This window comes from Hippoglossus stenolepis, chromosome 18 (assembly GCF_022539355.2).
Source record: "Hippoglossus stenolepis isolate QCI-W04-F060 chromosome 18, HSTE1.2, whole genome shotgun sequence".
Taxonomy (NCBI): Eukaryota; Metazoa; Chordata; class Actinopteri; order Pleuronectiformes; family Pleuronectidae; genus Hippoglossus; species Hippoglossus stenolepis.
In genome coordinates, this window is record NC_061500.1 from 1705372 (window position 1) to 1727079 (window position 21708).

Below are 21708 nucleotides of genomic sequence, written 5' to 3' on the forward strand. Positions count from 1 at the left end.
AGAGAGAGAGAGGGAGAGAGAGAGAGAGAGAGAGAGAGAGGGAGATGCATGAGGAGGAAGAAGAGGGGAGGAAAAATGAAGAGGTGGGAAAATGATGGGAGGAGAAAGAAGAGTCTAATGAAGAAAGATGAGAATGAGGGGCGGCGGGGAAAAAGGGGGAAAGAGGTGAAAAACAGACAAAGGAAAGAGAAGGAAGAACAAAACAGAACCTGAAGGAAGCAAGGAAACAACTTCCATCCCCAAATCATCTGGATCGCCCCCTGGTGGCTGGCTGCAGTATACATCATAAACCCTGCCTCCTCCATGTTAGCAGATGGGCCACAAATTCAAACTACACATAAATGTACACTATATAACGTCGGCCACTAGGGGTCTCTCCATCGAGACAACAGTGAAGCAGCGTGGGATCATGGGAGCTGTTGCCAATAAAGATATATTTTGGCTCGGATACAGCGGAGGCCTGTCGTCCATCTTTATTTACAGTCTGTGGTCATAACCTTACGATAAAAGATGTTTCCGACCAGTTGACGTTGTCTCTAAAGATGTAAACAGTGTGAATCTCACTCAGTGAACAGAAGAATCCACACAGACCAGCAGCCGGTTACATTCTGTCTTTATTATATTTTATTTAGCAGGAAGACTCTTGGTTGGATGTAATCGCACTGTTAGTCTCAAATAAAAAAAAAAGAGATTGAACAGAGGAGACACATGGTTTTTTGTGCACATCAAAAACAAACAAACAGAAATAAATAAATCTAAACAACCCAAAATATACTGGAGCTGCAACAAAGCTGAGGCTTCTTTGTTTTATACACACACACACACACACACACACACACGACAGAAGCTTCGCACAACGAACTTTCAGCTACACACTCGGAGCAAAACCCTTAAAACAACAGAGTCGTCACAAACACACACATGAGAATTCAAAATAAATTAGAAAACACGTTTGTGCAGGAAAAAACCAGCCTCACTGACTTTAACACGTTTTCCTGCCGGAGCCTCACAAAGGGGACTTTTTCAGTTTTCACAGTTTTAGTGATGAGACAAATTTCAATTTTTGTTTTACCTTTTGTCAAACTGATAAAAGTTTGAGAGTTTTGTGTAACAACAAAACCACAAAATGTTGGTTTTAGTTTCTGGAGTTGGTCTGCGTCCGACTCGTTCACAACAGGAACATGTGGGAACAGTCAGGCGAGGGGCGGAGCCTGTAGAGCAGCAGTACGGCCCCTCTTCTTCATCCTGAGATATTTGGATTCTTCCAGTTCCACTTTTTACCCTCACATGGTTTGAATCAGACATTTAAAAAAAAAAGGAACTGGATGGAAATGTTCCGGAAACTGTCCGGAGCAACTGACTCGGATATTTCTCTGTCCACAAAAGGTCGTGAAACGAGCGTGGATCTAAAACTCACTCGGGTCTTTGAGGAGCTTCGACTCAGATCGCAGCAGGAACGTGTGAAGTCAGGTTTCAGGCTGGTTTTCCCCCGTCAGCGTTTGGTTAAGCACATATGAAACGTACATAAAGCACAAAGTCCTGTATTTCTAATTAGCCAGTGTAAAAGGCACATCGTCATCGTCATGGTGTAAGAAAACTAAAACAGCAAGAGATGGGGGGAGGGGGGGCAGGGTCAAGTTACTCCCTGTGAAAAGTGGAAGATTTCACTTTGACGTTTTACACATTATCAGAGTCTCGTCCCGAGGCAGCGGTTGGGAATCGACCCAGCAACCTAAGAGACATGGAGCTGAACGACCGAGTTTAAAGAGGTATGAGAACAAAAGAACTGCATCCTGGGAAATCTATCAACGCTCAAACTAAACTCTTACACGTCTGTGCTAATTCGCTACAAGAACAAAAAGAACTCAACTGTGGTTTTATGTTTTTATGATTTTCCTGCAGAAAGTGACGTTTTTTTTTAACTAACATATTTTGCGATTTAAATGGTAAAAACCTTATTTTTCATCTTAAAGCCTAAAACTAAAAACTATTCGCCCGAAGCCTCTTTAGCTAAATACTTCCTAAAATCAAACATATATTCCAATATCAATAAGTATAAGATCAGCGCGCGTGAGGGAGAGTAGTAGTTGCTTTTAGCCTCGAGGCTCCGAGTGTCTTTCACGACATCTGAGGAATTCCTTGATGCGCCACCTACTGGAGAGCGTCTGTAGGACCATTGATACAAAGCTTTATTTTCCCTTTTCAACGTCACAGAGGGTTAGTCGTTTTTTTTTACTCGTACGATAACATTGTGTTCTACTCGGAGTGGAAGCTACGGATGTTTGCTCGGATTTTCGCCCTTTTCGTTCGACGTCATTTCGTACCAGCGACTCTGAGCGGTTCGTCCAGCATCGTGAAGAGGAGGCTGATAGATGACATCACACAATGAGGTCATTAGTTTGAACTTTAAATCCTGAGAATTGCAAAGTGAGGGACCGTCATCACATTTAAAGCAACACTACGCAACTTTAACTTTAACGACAGCGCCCTCTGCAGACACACATGGTGATTGATTATTCTGGGCTGGCACAGTGTTGCTTTAAGAAAGGACTGTTGCATTCCTAAAGAATTCCTTTGCATTTCTTCTCATCACGTGCGCAGATACGCATCATCACTGTTAATTACATCAGTCACTTTACTCTCAGATGCTTAACCAGTGGATTTTGTGTTCGCTTGCACTCGAAAAATGAAAATAAAAGATGTAGCTTAGTTCGTTTTAATACAACAAATAATTTACCTTCTTCTCTGGAATCAACTTTGTAAATCTCAGTTTAGTGATCGGGTTTCACCGACATCTGCCCCGAACGTTACATTTCCCTTTTAATCGTGTGATCTTTTATTAGCGGAGAAGAAGGACAAAAATCCAACAGCACAAAAACAAACATGTTAATGAATTTGTGTTCTGAAAGTGAAATTCTCCTTCGTCGTGACAGGAACAATAAAATCTCATGAATTCTTTTAAGCCGCGGCACAGTTCAGGTCTCATCGCTCTTTTTCTCGCTCTTAAACTCACCAATCAGGCAGAAGCAGTCGAGCACCACCCACCTCCACCAATCACATTGCAAGGATTTCAGCAGGATGGGCGGGGTTAGTAGCAGGAGGGCCGGTGACGTGAAGCTGAGATGGCGAGGAAGAGGAACAGCCAACCAACCAGATCCCATGTGCGGCAGCGGCTCGACTGTTATTGATTTAGCACCAGAGGGAAGTGAAACAGGGTCTCTGATGGAGGTTTGCAGGGGCTGGGTGAACGGAATGTTAGCAAAGAAACGTTGTAAAATAAAAAACTAGTGCAGAGCTCGTTTAGATGCAGCTGAGATGTGACATGAACAGTTTCTGCAGAGCGTCAGTTCGTCTTTCGACGCTAACGCTCGTCTAATAGTTTCTGCAAATCCTCAGAGAGTTTATATTAGTACCATTTCAATTTAAAGAGCTTTACTGATTTACACGTTTCTTTATTCAAGAGTGTGTTCTTTCAGTTTGAGAACAGGACTTCTTAATGCTTTCACTCAAAACCCTGCGCTTACACTCATTTATTTACTTGGATCGATTTCCTCATTGACGTAAAGCTAACGCACCGACAACAAGGGCGGGAAAATTTAGTTTGTCATCACTACAACGGGCATTTTATCGGTTGGGGAAGAGGAGACCAGAGGAGCTCAAGGAGAAGAGCTGAAGCTGGAGCAACAACAAAATATTTAAGTGCAGAGTTTGAGCTTATCTAAGAACAAAAGGAGGCTAATTGAGTGTGAGCGCAGGGTTTTGAGTGACAGCATTACAAACACTGACCGTGCAAACAATACGTCCTGCGCTCAAAGTAAAAGACCAAACTCTTGACTAAAAATAGGAAGAAATATCATAAATTCAGTTGCTTGAATCTGTTAAACTATTGAGATAAGAAACCAACGGCTGCTCTCATCCGACCTGCAGCTCCAACAAAAGAAAAGTCTCGATGTATTTGCAGAAACTATTTGTTCTGTTCTGCTGGAGAAACAGTGTGAGAAGCTCCTGTTTGTCGAAGGCCTGATGTTTCTTCACAGGTGTCCCTGCTGCACGTCAGTGTGTGTGTGTGTGTGTGTGTGTTTCTATGAGAGTTTCTGGTTGGCGAAGAAGGCCTTGGTCTCTCCACAGGTGGGGTTGGTGCACAGCGGGCAGCGCAGGGTCAGCTGACGGGAACACGACTCGTTGGACTTCAGGTGGGACTGGACCAGGTCGGCCAGCGCCTGCACGGGACAAACGACACACACAGTCAACATGGAGGGAGGGAGAGAGAGGGAGAGAGAGAGAGAGAAGAGAGAGAGAAGAGAGAGAGAGAGGGAGAGGGAGAGGGAGAGGGAGAGGGAGAGAGAGAGAGAGAGAGAGAGAGAGAGAGGGAGGGGGAGAGGGGAGAGAGAGAGAGAGAGAGAGAGAGAGGGAGAGGGAGAGAGAGAGAGAGAGAGAGAGAGAGAGAGAGAGAGAGAGAGAGAGAGACCACAGTGACGTCAGCCGTTGAAACTAGAGATTGAGACATAAACTCCTTAATGTTTCCTGACGTTATAAAGTGAGAAGTAGAGACATTTTCTCATAGTTCTTGTTTTTGTTAAACTGAATTTACCCAGTGACACATTAGAGACCAGTTAGCTCCTCCCCCCCCCTCAACAACAGGAGGAGAACTGATGATGAAGGAGAAAAGTCCAGAGCGAGACTCAACCAGAGTGAAAAGAGTAACGTGATTGTACAAGTTCGTAATCTGACGGAGGATTTAATCTAAAAAAAAAAAATGAACCCCCGACATGGACCAGACTCTGAGCTGATGAACGTAATTTTCTTTATTTTCCAGACGCTGCAGCTGCAGAGACTGATGCAGCTCACTGAGAAACTAGAACCACACCGAGGAAACCATCCTTCAGTAACTACCAACTAATCATCCTCTGGATATTGATTTATACACTCACACACTCTCACACTCACACACACACACACACACACACACACACACACACACACACACACACACACACACACACACACACACACACACACGGTGAGAGGTCTCTGAGCGCGGCAGGTTTGACCAGCGAGCCGGCCGGGCGCTTCTGTTCTACTGTAGTCAGCTTTAAAGGTTCCCATTGATCTGCCCCCTCACTTTAATAAACCCTACACACACAGCTGGAGTTGCCTGTTGTGAGAAAGGTTGTAGGGTTGAAGATGAAAGGAAGGAGAGAGGTAAGACAGGAAGGAAGAAGGGAGACCAGGGAGAGAGAGGGGTAAGGAGGTAGGTGAGGATCTATACACCATCTCATTCCTGGAGTTCACTTCACAGAAGCTTCCCTCCCTCAATCCTCTATAGTTCATCATCTTTCTCCCTCGTTCCATCCGTTCTCTTCTCTAGTTTGTAAAACACAGAAATGTCTTGATTTTGTAGTTACAGCCAAAGAATAAATAAAGATGGACGACACATCTCCACTTCCTCCAGCTGTACCAAAAAAATGAAGCCAAAGTAGCCCTGAACGGGTGCTGCCATCTCGTCTTGAGTTTAAGACCGATACTGCAGCCAGCCACCAGGGGGCGATCCCAAAAATTAGGCTTCACTTTTGGGAGGTGTCACGTCGTCCATCTTTATTTACAGCCTATGGGACCGTGTGTAAAACGTACCCTCATGAAGATAGGATTCCCGTTCAACGACTCCGCTCTTCTGATGTTCTCCACACCACACTGAGGAGAGAAGACATTTTAAAACACAAAGAACAGTTAAGAACAACACAGATTTTAATGTTGCCATTCATTCAGACTGTGTGTGTGTGTGTGTGTGTGTGTGTCTTCCATCCTTAAGAGGGTCTGTGGAGTATTCAGAATTGACTGTGAGGACCTTTTTGAAAAGTGAGGACATGTTTTTCCACAAGTACAGACGTACAAAAGGCTGTTTGTGTCTTTGTGGCACCAGTCACATTGATTTGTGGCTGCCTCACTGGTGTACCTTTACACACACACACACACACACACACACACACACACACACACACACACACACACACACACACACACACACACACACACACACACACACACACACACACACACACACACACACACACACACACACTCTTACCTCCTCCCCCAGCACCTGTCCGTACTCAATGTCCAGCTCGTGTAACGTCTCGATGTGGTCGGACGTGAAGGCGATGGGAACCAGCAGGATGTTCTTCTTTCCCCGTTCACACAGACCTTTAATCACGTCGTCGGTCTGAGGGCCGAGCCACGCCATCGGTCCCACCTGAGGGACAGACGAGACGTTCAGGTGAGGACAGGAGACGTCAGAATGTGGTCTGGTCTAAACCCGTCAGTCCAGAGCTGATGTCAGAGGCTTTGACAGATATTAAAACATCACTTCCTGGTCCTCTTCTGTTCTGTGAGGACATTTGATGTGTGACTGAGCGACTGAGCCCCGAGCACCAGGAGCTCTGCTGCAGGATTACACAGACAAGTGGCTCCATCTTGTGGCCACAACAACAACTGGGATCTACTGTGACAGCAGCATGAAGCCACGAGGAGTTTCTCCAGACAACTGGGAAACTGCAAAGTTCCATAAAGCTGAGGTTACATATTAAAGACGCTGTAGTTATGTAGTAAAGATAATCAGAGTAGATAATGAGCTGCAGATGGTGAATATAAACTATGGAAGGTAAAATGTTTTCAAAGTCTACTAACTGATACTTGTCCAACACTTTTATCACAATTAAATACAAATAGGAACAAATCAGCTGTGGGTTGAAGTAGAATATCTCTCAGTTCAGTTCAAATTACACAGTACCAGGACCCAAGTCATACAATGAAACTTTACTGGTATGTGTGTGTTTGTGCATGTGTGTGTGCGTGTGTGTGTTTGTGCATGTGTGTGCGTGTGTGTGCGTGTGCTCACTCTGGACTGCCACACCAGTCTGTACGGGTTACAGTGTCCCAGTCTCTCCATGACTCTCTGAACTGTGGCTCCCACTTCCTGAGGATACGGGTCACCTCTGTTTACGACCTGTGGAGTAAACGACAGTAGAGCTGTAGTAGTGATACCATCAGTACCAGTGGCTGTACACAGTTAAAGTAGCAGGTACTGCAGTAACAACAGTATTATCATCAGCAGAAGAACTCAGTCGTTGCAGTAGCAGCAGTGGTGTCAAAGGTAATTCTGTGAAGAGTTTAAATGCAACATCTTTGTGGAACTTAAGAACCAGTTTATAGATTAGTTGATCCACAGGAACCTTTTCAAAATAAAACGAGTCCAAACATTTGCTGGTTCCAACTTCCACAGAGGCCGTGGCAGCGTCTCTGTCAATAGAACTACGAGCATCTCACCAGTCGTCAGGGTACTTTCATGTTTTAATCATTATTAAAAACACACAACTTACAGCCATAGGCAGCGAGTGAGCCGAGAACAGAATCACCACGTCGTCTCTCTTCTCTTCTGGAAACTTCAGCAGCTCGTTACTGACGTGTTCTGCAAAACACTGCACACACACACACACACACACACACTGAAATGTCAAGACTATAGTTTTCCCTGACGCATAAAAAGACTCATTAGTCACTATGACGACCAACCATGGTTATTTGGAGCTCATTTGTTGCTATGACAACTTCTTGTCCGAGTCAGAGTGTGTGTGTGTGTGTGTGTGTGTGTGTGTGTGTGTGTCTCACCTCCACCAGCAGTGGGTGTGTGGGCCAACGGTCGATGACACTCCAGCGCATCTTGGGTCTGTCCCCTCTGTTGCTATAGTAACGGTAGATGGCGTTCAGACTGCTTCCTGTTTACATAAAGAACAAAATAACAAACATGTTTATGTTGTAATACAAGTGTGTGTGTGTGTGTGTGTGTGTGTGTGTGTGTGTGTGTGTGTGTGTGTGTGTGTGTGTGTGTGTGTGTGTGTGTGTGTGTGTGTGTGTGTGTGACAGTGACAGTGACAGTGACCTGTGGTGGAGCAGCTGTACTGAGGATACTGTGTGAAGGCCACTGCTCTCTCCACTCCGTCCTTCTCCATCTCCTCGATGGCCTCCTCCGTCAGCGGCTGAACGTACCGGAACCCGATGTAGAACTTGTGAGGAGCTGACGAGACGAAGGCAAACAGAGTCAATAAGGCGGAGATTATATCTTATTAAAATAATAACAGCAACAACCTTTATATGACACAGTTTCAAGGTGCTTTACAAGTTAAAAATGATTGTAAATGATTAAAACTCATAAAACCAGCATCGGCCCCAAAACTTCAGTCAGATATTTCATCAAGTGAAATATTCTTCATCTTCATATATTTGTTATGTTTGGATGTAAATAAGCTTTGAAGTCGTTGAATTAATCAAATAAAACACAAATAAAGAAAAGATAAATGTCTGAAAAATGTAATTATCCTGTGACTGTTGAACATATAAGTTTATTATCTTCTGCTTCTGATGTTTACAGGTTTGTATTTGTACGGTTGGTTTTCAAACCGCTGCTCAGTGTTCACGCTCTTATCAGTGAGGTGTGTTTGAGGCGTGAAGAGAAACTCCTTCACCGAGCCGCTATCTCCCTCTCTCACACTTACACACAGAGAAACACACACAAACAGAGAAACACACACACACAAACAGAGAAACACACACACACAGACACACACAGACACACAGAAAACACAACCATCCTGCTTTGTTTTGAAATTTAAAACAACAATTAACCACATCGGTTTGTAAAACTGAACAAACTGAAGTTGGTTCTGACGGGTGGGACGACCCCCCCCTCCCTCCCCAGGATGCCTCACCCGACTCTGGGCTCATCTCGTCCAGCAGCTTCACCATCCCCTCCCCCTGCATGGCGGTCCAGCGTTTGATGGGCGAGCCTCCTCCGATCTTACTGTACTGCTCCTGGATCTTTGGCGTGCGGCGCTTGGCGATGAACGGACCGAGTTTACTGCCGAGGAGAGAGCGAGGAGCGGAAACACTTTAGTCACTGGACGTGCACAACGAGCAAACACAAGTGATTGACCTGAAGTTGGATTTATATTTAGGAACAAATTTCATGTGGAGAAAGTGAAAGAAAAACACTTGAGTTAAATTCAATTAAAATCAGTAAATAACAGTTGTTCATCAAATTAAATAAAAGAGCTTTAAAGCTTTTTAATACCACGAAGAACACAAATACATATAGTAGCTGCATCTCCATAACTTCATTTCTGTACAATGGGAGGAGGTGGAGAAGATTCTCTTAGATCCTGCGACAGGGGACACGACTGTGTGACACTAATATCAAGGTGTGTGTGTGTGTGTGTGTGTGTGTGTGTGTGTGTGTGTGTGTGTGTGTCGTACCTCTGCACAGGGAGTTTCATCAGGTCTGTGTCCAAGAAGAGTCGCAGCAGGAAGTCGTGAACGTCTTCCAGTTTCTCGGGTCCTCCCATGTTCAGCATCAGGATGCCCGTCTTCGGTTTCCTGCAGAAACACGAGATTCAGAATCAGATCATTTGAAACGACGCCTCGAACATATCTTCGGTTTATTGATCGTCAACGTCTGATGATAATAATCAAGTAAACAAGCTGACGTCTTCGTCTTCTACGAGTACGGCTCCTCTTCTTCATCCTGAGATATTTGTGTTCTTCCAGTTTTTGTGTGTGTGTGTGTGTGTGAGTGTGAGTGTTGAGTGTGTGTGTGTGTGTGTGTGTGTGTGTGTGTGTGTGTGTGTGTGTGTGTGTGTGTGTCTCACCTGTTCTCCACTGTCTCTGGAGTTGCAGTCTGTGCTAACGCAGCAGCGGTGGCGCGTCTCCTCACACTCAGACCGACGCTGCTCCTGACAACTGAACAAGAAGAGAAACAAGTTACTCACACATTTCTTTATCTAAACACGTTATATTTTAATATCTCCATCAACGTTTTACTTTCACAGATTTCCACAAAACACAGTGGAGGGATGGAAGCTGCAACACGGGAAGAACTCAAAGAAACTAAACTTTGATTTGAAGTGGATCCAAGATTTTTTTCTTTCATGAACTATGATTAATGACAAATGTAGAAACTACTTCTGCTTTAACCCTTTGATAGGAAACGTTCAAAACAATAAATGAGTACATATATACGTTTTGTGGCGTTTATTTAAATACAAACTTGAGACAGAAAAGGGAAGATCGCAGAATAAAGATCAGTTTCTCAAGAGCTGGATTTAAGACGTATGAGGAAAATGGTCTGAATCTCATATTGATCCTAAAATAAGCTCAATAATGTCAAAGTTAGAATTTGACATGAAATTTGACGAGTTTGAAGAACATTTGGTCAATCAAACAAAGAAATGATGTTTATCGCAGAGAGGAAATGTTGTTTCAACTTGTTCAAGTTACATTTACACAATTTATCGCTTTAGTCTCAAAAGTTTGTTTATTCGTGTTTAACTAATTAAAGTTGGTGAATAATTTTCCTTTTTCAGTGTTTCCTCTATTCTCAGGTTTTCATATAATAAAATTGAACACACACACACACACACACACACACACACACACACACACACGCACAGACACACACTCTTTCATAATGCTGCAGTTCCCTGGCTCGCCACCAGGGGCCCCACTGCACACATTACGCAAGTTGACAGCGCTGGAATTGTGTAACTGTTAAAAATGTTGGTCCGCTCGTGTCCCCCCCCGGAGACACGGTACCGGCCCCGCAGGACGTGGACGGAACCGCGGGTCGCTTCTAAACGCGTCGCTAATCCGTTACGTAACGTTAACGTTAAACTGTCAAAGTCATGAGGAGCCGCGTCAAGGCTGCGCGCGTTAGTGACGGGCCGGAAACCACACGGTTTGTTTGTGAAATAAAAGCACGTGGATTGTTTAATTGCAGCCAGTTACTATAAAAACAAACAACACGGCGCAGGGACGAAACAGTGAAAAGTGGAACAAGCGTTTCAACAAGAAGCTGAAGTCAAACAAGACGATTTAACACGTTAATAACCGAGGGTTTCATAAGATGTGATTTACTGTGAAAGCGCTGACAGGAAACCGAGCGTTAACTCCGCCGCTAGCTTCACGTCTCTTTACGAAACGAGTTTGATCACAAACCGCAACTCGGCGAACAAACTGCGGCTCCGAGGCCGAGAAACACGCGTGAGCTGCAGGGACAGATCCTCGCAGACTCCCGCAAACTTTAGCTGCTGTTTCACTCACTGTGGAGGAAGCGACCGGCGCTGCCCAGCACCGCCATCATGCTAACGTCCTGCTGCCGCTAGACCGCGGCGGAGCCCGGGGGAGAGGAGCCTGGAGCCCGGGGAGAGGAGCCTGGAGCCCGGGAGAGGAGCAGCTGGAGCCCGGGGAAGTGAAGCCTGGAGCCCGCGGAGACGAGCCGGTAGAACCCGGGACGAGGAGCCGCTGGAGCCCGGGGAGAAGAGCAGCTGGAGCCCGGACAGAGGAGCCGATAGAGCCCGGGGAAGAGGAGCCTGGAGCCGGGTGAGTGGAGCCGGTAGAACCCGGGAAAGAGGAGCCTGGAGCCCGCGGAGAGGAGCCGGTAGAACCCGGGGAAGAGGAGCCTGGAGCCGGGTGAGTGGAGCCGCTGGAGCCGCTGGAGCCTGTTTCCCTGTTCAGGTGACGCGCTGCTCGCTCGTGTGTTTCCGTCTCCTTCAACCAGCACCTGGTTACTACAGGAGCTTCCGGTGCAAGGATTTCAAGATAAAATCCGAGGGTTGTGATGTAACGTGTCTGTTGAGTTGTCATCTGCTCCCCCACTGTTGTAATTAATATTTTAAATTGTTTACGTGAAAGTCCAGAAGTGAAATGGAAAACGAAACTGCAATTTTTCTGAATAATACAAAAAAAAGAATCATAGAAAACAAATATTCTAATGTCAGATTAAAATAACAGTTAGTGTTACTAAATTAAATATATTTCTTGTTTCTAACTGTGATATATGATAAGACTGGAGTTTCATGTAGTAGTTAACTTTAGTCAAAATAAATCTGCAACATGTTTCTTTACATTGCTGTATTTTCTTTTTGTTATGTCGTCATGAAGATGCTACATCTCACGAGATTTAATTCATAAGTGACTTTGAACAGAATGTAACGATCGAGTTGTTGTTTTCTAACTGTTTTGTTGTGTATTTGCGTTTCACGTTTTTTTTAAAATTTAAAATGTGACTGGTTTCATGCTTTTATCTTGGAAGACGTTCTGCGGTATTTCCGGTCTGAATCTCGTTCAGTCTGGTTGTCCTAACGCGCTCTCACTGTGACGTCACTACTACGTTCGTCTGAGGTCAGAATTGCAAATTAGACCCGCCTCCTTGCATTTCCGACCACGCCCACAATCGTGTGTGTGTGTGTGTGTTGAACCTCTGGTGCAGGAAGGAATGAAGGAAGGAAGGAATGAAGGAAGGAATGAAGGAAAGGAAGGAATGAAGGAAGGAAGGAATGAAGGAAAGGATGAAAGTGATGACGGGGAGAGAGGGAGGAACAATAAAGTAATCTGATTACAATCTGTGGAACCAGTCACACAAACGTCCAGTTGATTTCTGTTTGATTCAAGTGCAGTTTATTGAGTTTTCCAGATGAAGAAGCAGAACAGAGACACAAGCGAGACGTCCTGAGGCTGACGTCACATTTCTAAATCCACCAACAATCATTCAATGATCAAAGGGGATGACATTTAATTTGAAAGTTCCTTCCCTGATACGTGAACGCGTCATCGTCTTGTGATTAAACTTTGATCCAAGACGAACCGAACCACCTAGAGCTGGGACAGTGATTGTGTAACAGCACAGCTTGTTATTCTTGATCTTGTGATTTTGAAATTGAAAAATATACTTAAGAGAATCCGTTTCATTTTCTTCCTCAACAAATCTTAAAACGCAGGTGTTTCTATGTTTTCTAGGACTTAACAGGTTCAATAATCAGCCAATGAGCATCAGCAGAGGCAGGAAATGGTCAGATTCAGGTTTCAAGTCAGAACGAGTGAAGACGACACGGAGACGAGGCAAAGTTCAGCAGAAATAAAACATTACATTTTTTTTTTTTTGATTCAGCGGCACATTTAATGGCTCACGAGCCGGATCCAGATACAAGCAGAATGTGTGTGTGTGTGTGTGTGTGCGCGCTCAGGGTCGGCAGCGCTGGATGAAGCGAGGATACAGGCAGACGTCTCTGATGTGATGTCTGTTCAGCATCCAGGTGAGGAAACGCTCCAGACCCAGACCGTAACCCCCGTGAGGACACGTGCCGTACTTCCTCTGAAACACACACACACAGATCAACACAACAGCCTGTTAATACACACTACACACAAATACTGAAACACAGTCAACACAGGTGCCCACGATATGACGGAGAATCGGCAGCGTCTCGTGGACGATGAAATGTCATCTACATTCTCTGCACATCATCTGTTCACCGAACATAAAATAGTGTTTGATGTTTTGGGCCAATTATCTAAACTATTGGAACATGTCCAGGCTCCAGTGCGTATCTGAAAACAGCTCAAAACACACAGGCAGTTTTCCTTTACCTGGTCAGTGTACCAGTAGTACGGGGTCGGGTCGATTCCCTCCCTCTTGTATCCCTCCAGCAGCTCTTCAGAGTCCCAGATACGCATCGAGCCTCCGACAATCTCACCGACATTTGGCATCAACACGTCGACCTAGAAAGCAAAGAGGTCACTTTGTCAGCGGGACGGTCGGGTCAGCAGACAATACATAACACAAAGCTACTATAAACCCACCACTGACCCACAGAGGCAGAAAACCTGGTACATACGTGTCACAATTCTTGATGTCGTGCTCTTTGAGCCACTTGATGGCGTCAGTGTAGTTCATCCTCTTGAACGGCCTCTTGGGCGGTTTGAAGTTCTAGCATTAAAGAAAAGATCATCTTTATAGCACAACCATATCAATCCATACAACTGCTAATGAGGAGCATGTGATCAAAAGCTCCGGAAAACAAATTGATTTAACATCTGGATTTGACTCAAAGTACCGGGTTGATGTCGTAGAGCAGCTGTGCAGCCGGGGATTTGAGCACTCGGTCCACCACGTCACACACCAGCTCCTCCAGCCTGCTCAGCAGATCCTCAAACGAGATGAAGGGACACTCCGCCTCGATGTGAGTGTACCTGACCACAGACATTTGGAGACAGTCAAACTATAAGCTTCTATTATTCCTAAATGTTCAGTTTGTTTTCTCTTTTACAGAGACGCTCAGACTCACTCGGACAAGTGCCTGCGGGTGCGAGACTGCTCAGCTCGGTACGACTGGGCGATGGAGAAGGTGTCTCCCAGGGCGGGAATGCAGGTCTCCAGGTAGAGCTGGGAGGACTGCGTCAGGTACGCCTGCTCGCCGAAGTAGTCGAGGTTAAACAGCGTGGAGCCGCCCTCCACCTGAGTCTGCACCAGGGTCGGAGGAGTGATCTGAAAAAAACGTAACAACAAACAGCGGTCAGCAAGGAGTCCGTGATCCTGCAGCCGCCTCACGTACCGGGAGTAAACGTTCACCTCGTAGTAGCCGCTGCTGAAGAAGTGGTCCCTGAAGCACTGCGTGACGGTGGAGCGCACCCGGAGGATCTTGGACACGTTCTCTCCTCTGATCATCATGTGTCGGTTGTTCAGCTGGACGTCCACATCAGACTCTTCGTTCAGCAGGTTGTCGACGCCGCCCGCTGGAGCTAAGCCAATCAGCTCCCAGAAGTCACAGTGCAGCTCGTGGCCCCCGGGCGCCTGAGAGAGGAAGACGTGAAGTCACTGACGACCTGCTGATCCATGCTGTCGGCCTCTGAATGTGTTATCTGTGCATCAGGAGCGTTTACCTGTTTGCCCTCAGGAACTGGAGTGATGATCCCGTACAGAGCCACCGTGCTCTCGGTGGACAACACCAGGCCGTTGTAGCACTGGCACTGAAGACGAGAGGAAGTCACAGCGGAGACGAGATGTTTGAGGCGTCAGGTGTGAAATCAGTAACGTGTTTTATTTTGTTTCAAAGATTCAAACATATGAAGCAGGTTTTGAAGATAATTAAACAGCCTCAGTAACTTTATAAACTCTTTAAAGTGGTTTTTCCAGTGTCAATTCAGTGCATTTGTCGTCCTCAGGCTGATTAAAAATCAATAAGAGACATTTCCTACCAGTTTATCAGAGAGGACACACTGGAGGAAACCAGATCCGTCTCTCAGCACAATGAACATCAGGTTCTTCCCTGTAAGACACAGAAATATACATTGAACTTCAGTTTAAAGTTAAAGACATTTGGTTTTGTGTGTGTTGTTGTATTTTAAGGGTTCATTCTAAAACGGGTCAGATGGATATGAACCCATTACTTTTGTTTTCCTGTGTTCTGCTGCTCACCTTGTCTCCTCAGGCGATGAATCCATCCAAATACTTTGACTCTTTGACCTCTCTTTGGCTCCAGATGATGAATTTTAACCTGCGTAATACAAATGCAAATCATTCTCTAATGCTTTAAATTTAGAGCTGAGCACTGAACTTCAACTTTTCCAAAAATAACAACAAATAACATGTTGTAACCAGAGTTTCAGAGGAGCTGGGGGAATGATTTTATCATGAAAAGGTTAAAAATAGGTTAAAATGAAGGGTTAATGGCAAAATCATTAAAGTAAAGTTAGATGTGTATTTTCACCAACATCCAGTGAGTGAATAAAGATGATATATACGAGTAGGAACTGACCGCTTCAGGCTCGGGGAGACTCGGGTCTTTCTCAATGACGATCTTCTTGGCTTCTTCCAGGTTCTTATCTCTCCTGTCGGTGTCCTCTGCCTGCACCACAGCACGCAGAGTGAAAAACAAATTTCCAAAGATTTATTTTATTTGAGCCCAACTATCTTACACACCTCCTTCTTTTCTTTGGCATCAGTCTTCATCTGCTCACGGTTAAAGGCCTTTTTTGTGTTCTTCATCTGCGTCTTTGAGATCACCGCCCAACGCTGAGAGACAGAGACAAAATGCAGTGGATTAATAAAGGCAAAATATGAAGCGGTGCAGCTTAATGTTGTGAGGTAGAGGGTTGAATGTCCATGTTTTAAGTCTGCGTTCGGTATTGAGGACGTCGAGCAGCATCATGACCCGATTCTGCAGGTTTTTACTGTAGCAGACGATGCTGCAGCTTTAGCTCAAGTAACTGTGGCCGACTTGGGCATAAAACTGTAATAACTATATATAACCTGCATTCAGGCATAAAAAGAAGAAACAAGATTATTTTTTTTTACAAACCTCATCCTCTTTTTGCGAGTCCAGATAAATGGTCGGAAACGGCTCCTTCCCAGCGAACACCAGAGCCTGTGAGGATTTCATCATAAACACGATGACACATGATTTAAAAAAATGAAAACGTATTTAAAGTGAATGACAGTGGCCCATTATTCTGCGTGACCTCTTACCGCGAGAGGAGTTTTGAAGGGTTTCTGCTCCGTGCCGTCTCCATCCTGGTCGCTGCCGCATTTGTCCGACACGTACAACTCACCTAAGAGAAACGTAAGCAGAGTGAGACACAGATGATGACACGGATTCATCGACCCACCGCCGACCACAGGGCAGAGGCCGTGTTATGTAGTTAAGTTTGTGGTGAGCGAGCTAAGAGCTCAGAAGCAGAAACCTCGTTCAGAAGGAGACTTTGCGAAGATATTTAAAAAGCGCTGAAGGAAACAGGAAGAATATCCCACTTTTTCTCTCTGGTTTGTAACGGTTGGAGTTTGGTGTTTGTCAGTGAAACACCAAACTGCAGTTTGTTACGGCTGGTTGAACATGTTCTTCTGCCGCATGTGACGACTGAAACTGAGTTCCTGGTGTCTCCTGACGTCTTAAAGGCAAAACAGTCTGTAGATATTTCATTTTAAACATGTTCTTAATAAAAACCTACGTCTAACTTATTGATAATCAAACATTAGACTACTAGCTGCCTGCAGTTCTTCTTTGTGGGTTTTTACTTGTTGTGCATTGTCTGAATATTAGTCTGTTTATAGTGTTCGTATGTGTCATTTCATTTTAAAACCTGGCTGAGCTAACAGATGAGCCGAGTGTTGACCTGACTCTGGCTCATTTACACTCATTTTGATGTTAATTAATAAAACTGCTTCAATAAATACAAATAGTCAATGAATATGCTAAAAATGTCTAACGGGGGTAAATAGACAGAAAGCACCAGAGGAACAGAAGCTCATCGCACTTGGAATTTTATTAGCAGCAAAATATCAAGTGTATCCAGAATATGAACTGAATAAACCTCCAGCAGCTCCTGTTTAATCATAACGGACCTGTGTCAGTACAAGGGGAGGTCGGTTGTCGCGCTCCGGGTTGAGTCCCTGACTGACGCAACCCTTTAGCCGCTGCAGAACAAGCTGACAGCCGTCTGTGCTGCATGTTAGCTGATAACTGTTGTTACCTGTGATTTTCCGTGTTAGCGAGTAAACACACACACACACACACACACACACACACACACACACACACACACACACACACACACACACACACACACACACACACACACACACACACACACAAGTAGTGACGAACCAGCGTTAGCTACATGCTAGCTGCTAACGTCAAGGAAACTGACGCAACACGCGCACACACATGTCTTCGGCAGCTAGCTGGAGAACTAGCTCCGGCTAAGCTGCTTCCTTACCCACGGAAACCTGCGCCACGCCTTTCGTTAGCTCCGCCATGCTAGCCGCAGTCCGAGCAGGAGGGGCACCGACTGGTCTTTGTTACGGGAGAAGAGGGACACAAACCCGGGGAGCGAGAGCCGGTTGAGCCGCTTCAGAGTGTGACGGGGCGGCGCTTCACCACAAGGTTCCGTGTGGGCGGCAGGTTCCTGACAAAGGTTCCGCCCTGTCCGAGGTTCCCGTGTTATAATTATTTGACACAATTTATCATTAATTCATTTCTTTTTATTATCAACAGTGATTCTGATAATCAATACGTACATCAATACATCGATCAATAAAAATAATAATTGCCAACAAAGATTGTAACTTCAAATATTAATAGATTCAAACAACAAAATGAACATAGAATATTGGAAATATATATTTTGCATTATTCTTATTCTTGTTGTTGTTGCATGCTATGACTTGGCTTTACATGCCCTTGATCTCCCTATTTACCAAAGAAGAACCTGCATGAATGACAACACTTGTCTTTGAAGCCTTTTTCTTTGAAGATTTCGGTCTTTCAATACTCCTTTATAGGCTTATGTATAATGCTCCTTGTTGGATGCCACCTGCCAATAAAAGTAACAGAAGAAGAGGCTGTGACTAGATGAGAAAACTGCGTTATAGATACAAATAGTTCACCACTTGCGTCTCTATACAAATAGGCGTTATATCCACAGCCTACCTCTGTGCGATCAAACGATTCCATTGAGAAAACCTTAGAAGAGAGTTTCAGAGAAGCTGAAACAAAGCAATGGAAACAATCACCATGGCGACCCAGTCAGATATTCAACCTGACATCAAATTGGAGACCATTCGCCCGCTCATTGAGAACTTCTTTACGAGAACCACTCCAGAGGAGTGGGCCCTGTTAAAGTTAGGCAAACCCGACAACATCACAAAGGTTCTGTTGGCAGAGCTTTTTCTTGACATTTTAGCGACTGTTTCAACAGCTCTGCTGAAGACTCAGGAAGATTCTTCCTCAACTATAACTCAGGAGGATGTTCGGAACAGTCTGGGCGACACAATCAAGGCGAGTTTTGCGCCTGGCGGCAAATTGGAGTCTGTGAATTTGGCTAATCTCACAGACCTGGTTGTGCAGGAGGTGACGGACACTATCAACTCCAGCCTGAGTAATAGTCCCATCGATGTTCCCCCTGAGGAGGTATTACTGACCCGTGTCACAGACCCTGGCAAACTGCACCAGATGATCTACATCATCAGCAAAATGTTCAAGGCATTCGCTACCAACATCAAATGCCTTTACGGGGGCAAACTGCGACAGCGTCGAAGCAGGATGACTCCCCCACAGGAGCAGAACCCTGCAGAGAGCTTCGTGAGCGAGATCTCCTCATTCTCAACCATTGAGACAACAATAAACTCAATGGGTAGCTCAAGACCCAGCAGCGTCCGCAGTGACGAATGTAAGACTGTCGAGGAAGTCATCGTGGAGGAGGTGACTGACATCACAGAGCCCATTTTTGATGAGATGTTAGACGCTGAGAACATCAAGCAGAATTCGTCTGTGGAGATCATAAATGCTGCAGAGGCAATTACCAAGCCGGCCATTGAGGAAAGCATAAAAATTCTAACAGGTGAAAGTAACAGCTCCAACTCCAAAAAGAAAAAGAGCTCCAAAAAGAGCAGCACAGGAAAAAGGAGGAAGATCAAGAACCTTTTTGCAAAGACGTTTGCCACAGCATGGATTTTCAAAATTTTGACACAAGTCAAGAGATGTTTCAAGAAGAAACCAAAAGTCAAGAGCAGGCAGTCGATCGATCAGTTGATGGAGGACATTTACGCTCTGCTCCAGACGGAGATGAGGCTGACGGCTGAAGATGAGACTTGTGTGTTTGAAAAAGTGAACAACATTCCACCTGACAGAGTTCTTCTGTTCACTAAAGAAATCGCTGATCTCCTCTACATGTACGTCACAAATCAGGAAATCGATCCAGATTCAACAAGCGCTTTGGTTGTTCCTGAGTCAGGCACCAAAATATACTCGGACATACTGAAGAAGGTTTCATATTTCCTGTCCATCATGAGCTGGTTTGTGAACAAGCAGGTCGATAGCCACACCAACAGGGTGATGGCCGCTTGTAGCAGCTCACCAGTAACACCTGAGATCCCAGAGGTCAGTGACGAAGTGAAGAACAAGAAGAACAAGATCAAGAAGAGGAGAGCAAACGAGCTGTCAGACACCCAGAAGAAGATGTATGTCCGTATACTCGTGAACCAGATCGTCACGAAGGCGCACACAAAGACCAAAGTGGCATTGACGAGTGAGAATGTAGTGGCGATAATTGGAAATCTCTTCGACAACACATGGGCTGAGTTGGAAGACACCGACTTGGATCTCACCACGACAAATATTAACAAACTTTACAGGGCCATTTTCAAGGACCTTTGCAAGAGGTGGGCCTGTCCAGAGCTGCTGCTGGTCGCCATGCGGATGAAGGAGCCCGAGGTGGAGAAATGCATCGCCACCTCTTTGAAACGTCAGCTGTCCAGAGGGGCCATCTACAAGTTCTTCTTCAAATGAGAGAAACATCTCTCTCTCTCTCTCTCTCTCACTTGAGAGTCTCACGGGCCTCTCTAGCTCTTATGACCACGATATGACGTGTAGGGTAGTGTGGGTTTACTCTGAGTGCTTCAGTTTCCTCTCACATCTATCAACTTGTATTTGAAACAAAATGTAATAAAAAAATCAAATCAAATTTAGATGTCTGCCTTAAGTTCCTTTTCCGTGGGTTTAAGTTTCTTCTTTATAAAGAAATACATGTTTTATCTACACTAGACCTTGGTCAACAAAGTAAATGCCAATGTACTTCACAGTTAAAATGAAGTTTGGCACTGATGAGTATCACTGCAAAAAAGTGTAAAAGGTAAATTAAACATCAGTCTAACTTACAAGGGGCAACACATAAATATGTATACATGAAAAATGAAGAAACACTAGTACTTAAATGTTCGATAATATTTAGATATGTTTAGTCCGATGTTTCAAGCAACATTTTGGTCAGGACATGGACATACTCAAGTAAAGAACAAATAAACGAGGACGTAACAACTGAGGATGTCCTATCTGATGAATATGATTTGAACCATTGTGGAGCAGTGTTCTGGTCTTTAACTGATCCACAGTTCAGCTTCACTCTTCAACTTGCTGGAGCCGATTGTGACAGTGGAAGCTGTGACTTCTCACAGGAGATCGAACCCACTCACCAAAGTTACAACACACGTTCAGGGTGAAGAGTGGGAACATACCACAGCAGCAACAACACACATAAAGTGCTACTGCACTGATCACTTGTGCAATCTAGTGCGATGCTCGTGGGCTCAAAGTGCAAACAGTCTTAAAGTATGCATGACGCAATGTGGGGACATTTTGCGGATCCGCATCATGAGTCATGTGTTAGGATTTTAATAATATAATTAGACACTATAGCCCCGAAAAGGATTGATTTTACGCGCACCATGTTTGTACCTTAACAGAAAGAATTAATGTTTTCCTATGTGTTAGGACTGTAATCCGTGGCGTACAATAACACTGTACTTAAACTTGTTCTCATACCTAAACCTTTATATATTTTACAGTATTCCTTTATTCAACATCACACATACATGAATGCACTGTGCTCATTAAGAAACTGTGACCTATGCCTTAGAAAGAAATCAAGCAGCTGCCCCAGCTTCTGAAGGACAGATAGGAAAGGCGTTGTCTTGTCTGAAAAACACGCATGCTTACGCACACAGAACATACAGACGATAAAGCAGGAACACAAGGTTTCTCACTCCAATGAACAACAACACCGTATCTGCAACACTACTGAAGACCCACAAGGCTTCAGCCGGGTCAACACAAAACCAAACACTGTCAGAATGTAAAGATTTGCCCAGCAAACTGTCAAGGAGGGGCGAACCTGGGAGCGGCTCCTCATCATTGGTGGATTCCAGGGCCAAGAGGCTGGGACCACGCCTGTGCACCAGCAAGGGAGAGCCAGGGCTAAACCCCGGTGACTCCCCCTCGTTATTGACCAATGAAGTTCTACCTATTATAAGTATTGCACCCGCCGTCCGTT

General features: G+C 44.8%; 2 protein-coding genes across 2 annotated transcripts; both read right to left on the bottom strand.

Annotated features, from left to right (window-relative positions):
- Window positions 1-596: 596 nt before the first annotated feature.
- On the bottom strand, window positions 597-11611 carry fech (ferrochelatase). The gene is made up of 11 exons (XM_047344428.1): window positions 11149-11611; window positions 9699-9789; window positions 9307-9426; window positions 8763-8911; window positions 7937-8071; window positions 7666-7772; window positions 7377-7475; window positions 6896-7003; window positions 6086-6250; window positions 5632-5691; window positions 597-4220 (listed from the first exon to the last, which is right to left on the bottom strand). The coding sequence occupies exons 1-11, from the start codon at window positions 11186-11188 to the stop codon at window positions 4083-4085; spliced, it is 1212 nt and encodes a 403-aa protein (XP_047200384.1). The 5' UTR covers window positions 11189-11611; the 3' UTR covers window positions 597-4082.
- Window positions 11612-12477: 866 nt separating this feature from the next.
- nars1 (asparaginyl-tRNA synthetase 1) lies at window positions 12478-17781 on the bottom strand. The gene is made up of 14 exons (XM_047344429.1): window positions 17599-17781; window positions 16352-16434; window positions 16185-16250; window positions 15806-15898; window positions 15642-15731; window positions 15302-15380; window positions 15082-15152; window positions 14767-14853; window positions 14456-14677; window positions 14172-14371; window positions 13941-14076; window positions 13640-13813; window positions 13474-13605; window positions 12478-13198 (listed from the first exon to the last, which is right to left on the bottom strand). The coding sequence occupies exons 1-14, from the start codon at window positions 17636-17638 to the stop codon at window positions 13067-13069; spliced, it is 1605 nt and encodes a 534-aa protein (XP_047200385.1). The 5' UTR covers window positions 17639-17781; the 3' UTR covers window positions 12478-13066.
- Between the last annotated feature and the right edge of the window lie 3927 nt (window positions 17782-21708).

Excerpts from the sequence above, each read along its gene's own strand:
- fech (XM_047344428.1), bottom strand. The coding sequence starts at position 11,188 with ATGATGGCGGTGCTGGGCAGCGCCGGTCGCTTCCTCCACA. Across the intron at positions 8,912-9,306 it reads ATGAAACTCCCTGTGCAGAG|TAAACTCGGTCCGTTCATCG; the intron begins GTACGACACACA and ends TCTCCTCGGCAG. Across the intron at positions 4,221-5,631 it reads GGAATCCTATCTTCATGAGG|GCGCTGGCCGACCTGGTCCA; the intron begins GTACGTTTTACA and ends TGTCCCGTGCAG.
- nars1 (XM_047344429.1), bottom strand. The coding sequence starts at position 17,638 with ATGGCGGAGCTAACGAAAGGCGTGGCGCAGGTTTCCGTGG. Across the intron at positions 16,435-17,598 it reads CGTGGCGCAGGTTTCCGTGG|GTGAGTTGTACGTGTCGGAC; the intron begins GTAAGGAAGCAG and ends CGTTTCTCTTAG. Across the intron at positions 14,077-14,171 it reads ACCCGCAGGCACTTGTCCGA|GTACACTCACATCGAGGCGG; the intron begins GTGAGTCTGAGC and ends GTCTGTGGTCAG.